This window comes from Centropristis striata, chromosome 19 (genome assembly GCF_030273125.1).
Source record: "Centropristis striata isolate RG_2023a ecotype Rhode Island chromosome 19, C.striata_1.0, whole genome shotgun sequence".
NCBI lineage: Eukaryota > Metazoa > Chordata > Actinopteri > Perciformes > Serranidae > Centropristis > Centropristis striata.
This window is the reverse complement of record NC_081535.1, coordinates 30,042,509-30,054,627: the sequence shown is the minus strand read 5'-3', so window position 1 is coordinate 30,054,627 and position 12,119 is coordinate 30,042,509. Positions and strand designations below refer to the sequence as shown.

At 32.5% G+C, this 12,119-nt stretch overlaps 1 protein-coding gene across 3 annotated transcripts in view; it reads right to left on the bottom strand.

Moving 5' to 3' along the window:
* septin5b (septin 5b) overlaps positions 1-10,388 on the bottom strand; it is a 40,130-nt gene extending 29,742 nt beyond the window's left edge. For 2 of the 3 annotated variants that reach the window (XM_059357636.1, XM_059357637.1), the window contains exons 1-4: positions 9,928-10,388; positions 5,032-5,122; positions 2,272-2,358; positions 1,445-1,568 (exon numbers count right to left, since the gene is read on the bottom strand). In XM_059357636.1, the coding sequence (XP_059213619.1) occupies positions 1,445-1,568; positions 2,272-2,358; positions 5,032-5,122; positions 9,928-10,020 (395 nt within the window). In that variant the 5' untranslated portion in view covers positions 10,021-10,388. The remainder of the gene's footprint in view (positions 1-1,444; positions 1,569-2,271; positions 2,359-5,031; positions 5,123-9,927) is intronic. The other variant, XM_059357638.1, reaches the window with a different exon arrangement.
* Positions 10,389-12,119: the final 1,731 nt, after the last annotated feature.

Below are 12,119 nucleotides of genomic sequence, written 5' to 3'. Positions count from 1 at the left end.
ATACAAAATTTCTAATTTGTTACTTGTATTTTGGTTTTTACAAATAAGAGTGTATTTGTAAATTCACAATTTTCCATTTGTAAAAACAAAAAAGCCATGTGTAAAACTGAAAATTCTGTTTGTGAAGTGTGACTCTGCATTTGTGAATCATCAGTCACACACACACATCTCTTTCCTCAAAGACGCATTTTTGAGACGTTCTTGACAAGATCCACACAGATCCACAAATAAATAGCTGGTGATTCACAAATGGCCGCCCTCCTCAACCAGTGTTGTTGCATACAAATATTCCTTCCACAAACACAAATTTAGGATTTGTTACTTGTGTGTTGGTTTTTACAAATAAATGTGTATTTGTAAAAAAAAAAAAAGGTATCTGTAAAACTGAAAATTCTGCTTGTAAAGTGTGATTCAGCATTTGTGGATCACCAATCACACACACACACACACATCTCTTTCCTCAATGACGTATTTTTGAGACATTTACAGTTTTACAAATGGAAAATTGGGAATTTATAAAATTCAAAATATATTTACAAATACACACTTATTTGTAAAAACTAAAATACAAGTTACAAATTACAAATGTGTATTTGTGGATGGCAAAACACGTGTGCAAATCAAGGACTATTTGTAGATCACCCTCTGTGCATTTACAGGTGTTAATGAGATAAATTTAAGCCCATACCAAACAGTCTGTGAGCTGCATAAATGGGGTCTGACTGGAAAGTTGAGACTCTTGTGTATCAATGAGCCCAAAGTTCTTCATGTGTGATGATGTTAGTTACCGGTAGTGAAACCTGAGCTCAGTGTATAAAATGAGCTGCTGTGACCTCTAGGATAATCACAGCCTCATTAAACTTTACAACCACAAACTAGAGCCATGTCTCTACACTGTCAATCAATATGTGCTGTGTGTGAGTCTGAGTGTGTTTGTGTGCGTGCATGACTAAATGCGTGTGTGCATGTTTGTGTATGTATACTTACAGATGTGTATGTGGGGGAGGGAGGGGTGGGTTTTGTCATTTTTATTGTTTGTTTTTATTCTTATTTTTTTGTAAAGCACTTTGTGTTGCATTTTTATGTATGAAAAGCACTATATAAATAAAGTTTGATTTGATTTGATGTGATAGAGACCTGGAGCATTCAGAGGATGGATGGCTGACACACTAGATAGATTCACAATAAGGAGGTTTCTCAGCAGCAACACAACACAAGTGCTGCCATACAATCGCACAAAATACACAAATCTACTAAAAGTCTCTGAAACCAGATCACAGAATGGTTGGACATCTCCTCTCCCAGCCAAAGTTGTGTTTGCAACTGAGCTTGAACTATGAAACATTTTCTTTATGGAACCAAATCAACTGAAAATGAGTCACACAAACAACAAGAAAAAAAGCCTGGCTCATTGGGTTGAACAGGCCCCAGAGTTCCAACTCACCACTCGGAGTTGTTGACGGCGTCTCCAAACCCCGGCGTGTCCACGATGGTCAGCTTCAGCTTCACGCCCCTCTCCTCGATGTCCACCGTGTGCTTCGTGATCTCCACCGTCTGGTTGATTCGCTCTTCAGCCCAGAAACATCACACAGAAAAAGATCTTTAACAAAGTGATCCAGCAATGGAAGAAAGTGTTCAGATCCTTTACTTCTATATATAAGATAAGTTGGACATCTTCTTACACAAAAATCATATTTTGACTTAAAGAAACCAATTTTCCATATTTTGACGTGATAAACAACCTTTTAAATTAATCTGAGTATACATGGCTGCATGTAGACAGGAATATTAATGGAATAATCAGCACATAATTAGCCATGTAAAAAGCTCAGCAGGAATATTTGGAATCTTTTTTGGAATATTTTGTGCATGTAAACGTAGTCAGTGTAAGAAATAAGTAGAAGTCCTGCATTGGGAATGATCCTTCAGTTAAAAGTATGTAAATATAATCAGGTAAATGTAGTATTAAAAGCATATAAATGTCTCTAAACATTAATGTAAAAGCAGGATTTTACTGTTGTTTGAGCTCATTTTGATTTTTTTATTCTGGATGAATCTGATTTTCTCCATTAATCGATTGGTTGTTTGATTTTTGTAAAAATGTTTTTTAAAAATAGTTTGAAATGGAGCCCAAAGTGACACCAATCCTGAACATTATTACCAGTTGCTAAAATTATTAACATTATTCAAATGCAAAAACTTCAAATCTGAGGAGCTGAACCATGAAAACACCAACGTGTCAGTTAATGAGCAGATGAATCGCTGACTCACCCTCTGCATTGAGCAGTTTTCTGTCTTTATGCAGATCAGTGAGGAACAAACTGTTCACCAGAGTGGATTTACCCAGACCGGACTCTCCTGTAACACACACACACACACACACACACACACACACACACACACACACACACAGTGTAAACTATGAACTCCACCAACCCGCCGAATGATGAATGTTTTCTTTAAAAAATTGCCAAAAATCCATTGTTTACTGCAGAAAAAACAGTAAAAACAGGTAGTATCGTCAGGTTTTCAACATCTGATTGTCCTTGAACGGATCATCGGTTACGAAAGTTTCTGTTAGAAAAAGTGACCAAAATGAAGCTTAAAATGTTGATATTTCAGTCAGAATGTCTTTATTCTACATTTGTCATTTTAAACGTATCGAGCTGAGAGGAGAGGACTGGAGAGGCTGGAAACATTTCACAAAATACTTTAATATATACAATATGTGGAGCAAAACTATTATTTTTAAAATGTATATATTTATACAATTAATATTGGCAACACTTGTGGGCACTTGGAAAAACGTTGTGTATATATTTATCATATTTTATTAAATTTTTGTATAATAAATACTCAAAGAAATTCAACTTTTTTTATATCATTTCTGTCATTCTAACTGTGTTATTCTGCACAAAACATGTTTGAGTTGTTCCCACTTCTAGCCATGATTGTGCTGATTCCATAGAGCTGCAGGACTTATAGATTTATAGAGATTTTACATCTCATATTGTTTTAAATCTGTTCTGAGACACACTTTAAATTTGATTCCGCTCAAATATTACGTCAATGTTTTTCTCCAGACTTCATAAAATCATGACACTCCTCAAATATGATGCAAGTCTGAACATAAATCTTTGATTGTTCCGCTGACATTATCTTGTGCCGGTCACTAAAACAGAAATCGATCCAGGTATCATTAAAATGAGCATTTAATGGACTCAGAATGCTTTAACAGCTCGATATCTGTGTGAAGAATAAAGACGTTTCAACCTGCAACGTTTATTTTGTCTCTTTAGATGTTCAAATGCCTTCTGAACTTCTAACAGATGGATTTAAAGCTGAATTAAATTAAATTAGATGATACCATGCACTTTTTTTAAAATACTGTAATTTCTACTATTCAATCCAATCCACTTTATTTATATAGCACGATTTTAGCAAACACAAGGTTTCCAAAGTGCTGCACAAAAAGATAAACACAATAAAAAGATAACACAATAAAAACACAATAAAAAGATGAAGTAGACAATAGAACGATAAAATACAGGAAGATAAAATAAAATAAAATAAAATGCACTGCCAGCACAAAATAACAGAGTACCAAGGTTTAAATAATGACTAATAATACTCAATATTGATGCTTTATTGTTTATATACACATTTTGTTTTTATGTTACTGTTCTTTTAATTCTTGTGTGAATAAATATTTATTTAATTTAAGTATATATATATAGTCATAGAAAAAGTATTAGACCATTGTTTTCTTCAATTTCTTGTTAATTTTAATGCCTGGTACAACTATTGTTTGGACAAATATAATAATAACAACAAAAATCGCTCAAAAGAGTTTAATTTAAAGCTGATATCTAGACATTTTCCACGGTTTTCTTAATAATGACCAAAATCATTATCAAGAAAACCATGGAAAATGGCTAGATATCAGCTTTAAATTAAATAAATAATTAATTAATTCATTATTTTATATTTTTAGTTTTATTATTTTCATTTATTCATGCATGCATTTCTGCTTCTATTTAATGAACAGTTGTTGTTTTAAAAAAAATAATGAATTAATAAATAAATAAAAACATAAATACATTTTATTAATTTATATTATATACATATTTATGTTTTATAAATTTCATTTAATTTATTTTTGCCAAGGATGTTGTTTTTTGGAAGTATTGTTTTTATGATTGTTTATAAATGTTTCTTACGTCTATTTTTATTAAAAAATGAGCAAAACTTTAATAAAAATACCTTTGAGGAAAGAGAAACATACTAGAGGAGCTTTCTGTGATTTGTTTCCTTCCTGCAGATTAACGTTCATGTTTTACCAGGCAGATATTTTCACAGGACACAGTGGAACTTGTGAAAGCTGAGACGGTGCGGAGGTGAGGTGATGAAACAACAACGACATCCTGCATGAGATTTCTGTTTGGATCTGATCCACGTGCTGAAGTGTCGTGTGGCTCCATGAACAGACTCAACAAATACTCTCCATAAATAAAGAGGTAAAACCAATGCAATCATCATTTTACTCAAGTATTTGCATGAAAAGTTCATGATTATTGATGCATTAATGTGTAGGCCTGCATAATGTTTCTATTTCAGCTGGTAAAGATAATAAAAAAATAATGTATTAATTTTTATTAATATTAATTTATTAGAGTTATATCATTTTTTTATTTTTTTTATTATTAAAGTATTTATTTAATTTTAAATTTTTCAACATATAATACAAACACTTACAAACAGCCGAGACAGACACCAAAAACAGACAGAAAATAAATAAATTAAATTAAATTAAAAAATAAAAATAAAATAAAAACCCAGGCAGTCAACCCAAAATGAGGACAACAACATATGCTTACTGTGACAAGTCCTTAATGTATCGAACGAAATAATCCCATACTATATGGGATAAGAGTTATATCATTTTAAAGTATTTAAACTGTGCAAGAACAGAGCAGGCGTAACCGTAAGTTGGTACAAAATATAAATAAAGAGGTGACGTCATCTTCTCACCTGCCACCATGAGGGTGAAGTCAAACCCTTTCTTCACAGACTTCCTGTGCACCTGGTTGGGCAGCGTCGCAAAACCAACGTAATCTTTTTCCTACAAACAAAAACAAACACACAAAGAAAATATCTATTACATCAGTTTATAGTGACAGGACTTACATACCGCCCTACAGTCTGATTATTATTTATTGACCAACCTTGTTAGAGGAATTACGTTTTTTTGTGTTCGCCAAGTTACTATCTGTCTATTGAGGGCTGCACTAAATGGAATTTAGATGGATTTGCAGTTTTGAACACATGGTTAACATTATGAAATGGATATATGTAGTTATGGCTATAGACCCAAGACTTAAAAATAACCAAAAAAGACCAAAAAAAAAAACCCAACCCAAATACTAAAAAAGACACAAAAATATTAAGAAAAGACACAAAATGACCAATAGACACAATATTTCCCTAAAAAGACACAAAGTTACCTAAAAAAGTATTCATATTTGTGTCTTTTTTAGACAAAAAGAAAACACATATACTAAAAAAAAACAAAAAACAAATTTACTCATAAAAAAAGACACAAATATTACATTTCTGTATTTGCTAAGTTTCTATGAATATTATGAAATCGATCTAGTTATGGTAATGGAGCCAAACTACTTAAGACTTAAAAATGAACAGAAATGACACAAAAAGACCAAAAAACGACCCAAACACTAAAAAAAGACACAGAATTATCAAAAAAGACACAAAATGACCAAAACAAGACACAAAATGACCAAAACAAGACACAAAATGACCAAGAGACACGTTTCCCAAAAAAAGACACAAAATTACCTAGAAAGTATTAGTATTTGTGTCTTTTTTAGACACAAACAAGACACTAATACTAAAAAAACAAAAAACAAATTTACTCATAAAAAAATGAACAAATAGACACAAATATTAACCAAAAAAAGCTCCCAAAAAACAAGAGCCACAAATTAAGTCGGAAGTTGGATCATTTTCCTATTGACTTCAATACAATCTGACTTCTTTCTGCAGCCAGTGGAGTCGCCCCCTGCTGGACATTAGGAAGAATGCAGTTTGAAGGCAGGTTTTTTTATCCACACATCCAAACCCATTCTCCTCCCTCTGCGGTCTTTCTTGCTTTTTATACGACTTGGCCTGACTTTCTCCTTTACAACTAATGTCAATAAAGCATGAGCTGAGGACGGAGCATCATTCTGGCTCCTGATCTGTTCTGAGCATGCACCGGCTGCAAAAAGATGAAAAAGGCCCAAATACTATTAAAAAAAATACACAGAACTACTGAAGTAAAAGACGCAAAAAGACCAAGAAAACACACAAAATGACCAAGAGACACTATATTATCCAAAAAAGACACAAAATTACCTAAAAAGTATTAGTATTTGTGTCTAAAAAAGAGACAAATACTAAAAAAAAGCCCCAAATGACCAAAATTTACTAAATAAACATCAAGCTGTATTGAAGAAGACTTTTAACCAATGATTGAGACCATAAACTCATTATGAGAATGTTTAAATCACAATAAACAAATCAAGACAGAAGTTGGATCATTTTCCTGTTGACTTCAATACAATCTGACTTCTTTTTGCAGCCAGTGGGGTCGCCCCCTGCTGGTCATTAACAATTATGCATTTTCTTTCTTGCTCCTTATATGGCTTGGACGGACCTTCTCCTTTACAACAAATGTCAATAATCAAGCATTAACTGAAGCCGTAGCATCATTCTGGCTCCTTCTGTAGCGACATCCAAAATGCCAAACTCAAGGCTTGGAGGTCAAACAAACCGAGGAGTTACATCACAGTGACTACATCCACGATTACATTACAGTCGATGCTCTGGCTCCACAATTACGTAGATGATATAAATTATAGTGCACTGTGTAGTCCACTTTTCCTCGAAGTAAGTGCAGATAGTGAATTAGAGCAGCCTGCTGTGGTTATATGTAGGTCGTTATATATCATGACGGCCGTTCTGGGTCAGCTCTGTGCTGCTGCAGCGTTAGTGGGACATTCCCATGATTCCTTTCATGCTTTATTGAAGAGGATGGTGGAGACACTGGGAGCGTGCCCTCAGGTTAACCCAAGTATTCATAATACAGCATGGCAGGAGAGGGGGGCGGGGAGAGAGGGAGACAGCATCAGAGAGTATCAGAATCTCTTTATTCTCCATGTGTCATTTAAAATAAAGCGTTTGCACTAACCAGATCCTGTTAAAAACATTAAATTCTGCTCCTCAGAGACACTGTGAAGACATGATTGATTCTGCTGAGACCAACGGTCATGTGACAAATATTCACTGAAAATCTGTTTACACAGAGCAGAGAGGAGAGGACAGGTGAGGCTGTTTACACAGAGCATAGAGGAGAGGACAGGAGAGGTTGTTTACACAGAGCAGAGAGGAGAGGACAGGAGAGGCTGTTTACACAGAGCGGAGAGGAGAAGACAGGAGAATCTGTTTACACAGAGCGGAGAGGAGAGGACAGGTGAGGCTGTTTACACAGAGCAGAGAGGAGAGGACAGGTGAGGCTGTTTACACAGAGCAGAGAGGAGAGGACAGGAGATGCTATTTACACAGAGCGGAGAGGAGAGGACAGGTGAGGCTGTTTACACAGAGCAGAGAGGAGAGGACAGGAGAGGCTGTTTACACAGAGCAGAGAGGAGAGGACAGGAGAGGCTGTTTACACAGAGCAGAGAGGAGAGGACAGGTGAGGCTGTTTACACAGAGCTGTTTTTTTATGATTTATGCCATTATAACTGTGTTATTCTAAACCAAATACTTTTTTGAGTTGTTCCCACTTAATTGTTATTTAGCTATTTTTGATCAATATGATTATTTGTGTTACTGAGTCATTTCTGTTAAAATTGTAACTGAGTATTTTTTGTTAAAATTAAATCAATGTAATTTGTGTGTTTTTTAAATTTTGTGTTTCTATATGTGTGTGTGTGTGTGTGTGTGTGTGTGTGTGTGAGTGATTACATTTTTTTTACTTGCTGTGTTTGATTGAATATTTTTTAAATAAATTGTATTTGTTTTGTTATTACAATATTTTAAAAATAATTTTATCAGAGAAATTCAAGTTCTTTTTCTCTGATTTCTGTCATTCTAACTGTGTCATTCTGCACAAAGACATGTTTGAGTTGTTCTGATAGAGCTGCAGGACTTATAGATTAATACAGATAAAACGCCCTCAAACGGCTCGTTCGGGGGATAAAACACAACCCAGCTTTAATGAGATCCCATCATGCGTGAGGTGTTTCCAGCTTTAAATATTGAATCTCACACTGAGCATGCAGGGAGCTGTGTATATGGAGATGTGTGGGGGTGTTTTGGTATTACTTGCATCCATATTGACATTTTGTCTGTGGATGTGTTTGCGAGTCACTCCCACACACACACACACACACACACACACGTTAGCAGCAGAGTCCACAGATCCAGACTGCTGCGTCTGACTCAGAACCGGGCAGCGCTGCATGAAACGGACGGAGCTGTGAAGCAGGATGAAGGACGCAGCAGGAGGCAGCTCGGGGGATTTAAGGGGAATATATATCTGAAAATAAAGATGCTGAGAGTGAAGGCGGAGAGGAGAAGCTCTCTATTATCACTGATTCCACTAAAACTTACTTTCACTGATATTTACACGCTGGGTGGTTTAATTCATGAGCTTCTACACTTTAAGAAGCTTTGAGGTTGTAAAGATTATCTTCTCTGATTATTATGTGATATATTTTATTCATCTGCGGCTATTTTGATCATTTTTTCACCTTTATTTTTCTTTTTTTCAGCAGAAATGCAGATTTTGCATATTCTAGCTTGTCTTATAAAAATGATTTGCTGCATGTATCTGTTTTCTGTCATATTAAATTTATTTTTTTCCTGTTTCAGGCAGTTGGATGGATAAAACAAGACATTTAAAAAATATATTTTACATTCATTTTTAAATTTTTCTTCATATTTTATCAACTAAACATAAAGGCGTTAAACAATAAAAGAGAAAAAGTCTTTCATTTTCAGATAAATGACTATTTTAAGGGATAAAGCGACATGAATAAATAAATAATAATATTTATAAGACGACTGATTTAAATTAATTTAAAATTTACAGTAATTTACAGTGATTTTAAATACATATTTTTAAAGATATAAATATATATCTATACAAGAATATATGAATAAATAAATGTAAATTTATTTATATTTCAGGGGTTTTTTTTCATTTTCTTTTATAAATTTGTACACATATTTATATTATATATATATTTAAATACATTTATTTTCATATAAACTACTACTTAATATATATTTTTGGAACATAGGGATAAAATAAACAAATCACATTAAAATACAAATATACAGTGAAAATTAGAAATTTAGAGTTAAAGATATACCTTTAAAAACATAAATAAATATGTGAATAAATAACTGAAAATAAATAAGAATGCTGAGAAGTATTACTTTATTTTTTGTTATTTCTTTTTATATTTCCACATTTATTTATTTCCCTTCCTCATTTTAAAAAGTAATAATTTTTTATTTTATTTATAAATATTTCTATTTCCAGATTATTTTTCTTTTTCACATAATTATAAAATAATAATTTTGTCATGCACTTAAATGACTCCGTAGTGTCAACAGATGTTATGAGTAACTTCTAGTATTATTAAGAGGAAATAAAAAATTTTAAAAATGAATGAACAGATGTGATGATGATGATGATGATGATGATGATGATGTCCACACTGAGACAAAAGAGGGCAGTCTGACATGACCGACCAGGGTCACCAACAGCCACCAAAACAAAGGCTGTGCTACTGCAGGAGGCTTTTATTTTGTAAAAAATTAAAAAACCACACACACCTATGTGCGCGTGCCTCTTACCTCTGCATCATCTGTGGCATGAAGACAAATTCCAGGAGACGAGAGTCCGTCAGAGGAGATCACAGCATCCGGAGGGAGAAACAATAGAAACATGACGCCGGTTTACAGACTCATTTGACTCATCAGCTGATGTTAATCACCTGCAGGGACTCACCTGACCGGGGCGCGCGGCTCCGGTACCTGCTGTTGGCCGTCATCTTGGACACACAGATGGTTTATCTGATGCGTCCGAGCTGAATGAAAGGGGCGGGTCTGGAGTCCCGCTAATTAATTCTGCCCAGAAATCTCCAGCGGCGGCAACAAGAAGCCCCAGCAGCTGCAGCAGCTTCACATCTGCACCAAATCTGCACAAATCAATAATAAAATCTCCTCAGCTGACATTTGAACATTTCCTCTCCGGGCTGCAGCCACACGGAGCTGCTGCTGCTGCTGCTGCTGCTCAACGCTCTTTGTCAGAATATTTATTAAAAACTGGCTGCAGCTCTGAGGAAACACCAGCAGGGGGAGCTGGAGCTCTGCTGTTACACACACACACACACACACACACACACACACACACACACACACACACACACACACACACACACACACACACACTTTTGCAGGTTTATGCTGTTTTTGAATAATAATAATAATAATAATAATAATAATAATAATAATTATACTATAATTATATATTAATAAAAATAATAATAAAATATTATTATTATTATTATTATTATAAACAAAAACTGTTCATAATGGTAAAATATAATATTGATAATAATAATAATAATAATAAAAACAAAAACTGCTCATATTGATAATAATAATTTTGATAATAATAATAACAAGAATATTATTATTAATAAAAATGATAAACAAAATTGTTCAAAATGGTAATAATAATATTGATAATAGTAATTATAATAATAATAATAATAAACAAAAACTGTTCATAATGGTAAGAAAAATATTGATAATAATAATAACAATTAAATATATTTTAATATCTTGGATCATGATAATAATAATATTGATAATAATGTGAGAATGATAATAATAAATCACAAAATGCTAGTTATAATAATAATTATAACAACACACAAAAAGTGTGAATAATAATATTGATGATTATGTTGATAATAATAATATTGTCAATTGTAAACATAATTGTAAATGCTAATAATGCAAATAATATTGATAAAATAAAATAAAAATAATAGTATTGATGAAGATGAAATTCATAATGTTAATAAGAAAAGTATTATGGTGATGATGTTTATAAATAATAATAAAGTAATGGTGATAATAATAATAATAATAATAATAATAATAACAATAATAATAATAAAAATACAAATGGTAATAATAATAAAACTGTTCAAATGGTAATAATATTGTGACAATAATAATGTGACAGTAATAATAATAATACTATTAATAATAAATCACAAAAATGCTAGAAATAATAATAATTATAATCATAATGATACACCCAAAAGTGTTGATAATAGTATTGACAATTCTGATGTGTTAATAATGATAATTAAATCGATAAAAAATAAAAATAATAATAACAATAATAATAATAATAATAATAATAATAATAATAATAATAATAATAATTGCAAATGAAATAATAAAAAGATCAGGATGATAATACTAGTCATCTTTAAAGAAAATAATATATGATATAAAAAATATATATAATATTGTTGTTATTATTATTATTAGTATTATTGTAATAACAATAATAATAATTATAATAATTATGTTTGTAAGAAAAATAATAATGTTAGTAATAAAAATGATTATAATGATGATTCAATTAATATTAATATTATCTGGGTCATTCATGGACCTTAAATAAGCCATGCTAACAGTTTCCCCCTGCTTCCATTCTTTGTGCTAAGCTACGCTAACAGTTTCCCCCCACAAATTCTCTTTCACAAGTAAAAAGCGTACATTCAAAAATGTAATATAATAAAAGTAGCAAAAGAAAAAAATACTGACTTTGCAGAAATACTCTATGTGATATGATTAATACTTTAATATTGCAGCTAGTGAAGGTGGAGCTCAGGCGCAGAAAAAGAAATTTAGTTTGTATTTTCTTCTGATTGTGTGGGACTGAGAGTTTATTTATTTAGATAACTTCACATGCACACATCTGAATTTAGACATCCTGGGAGGAACTCTGTGTTTTAAAGAAA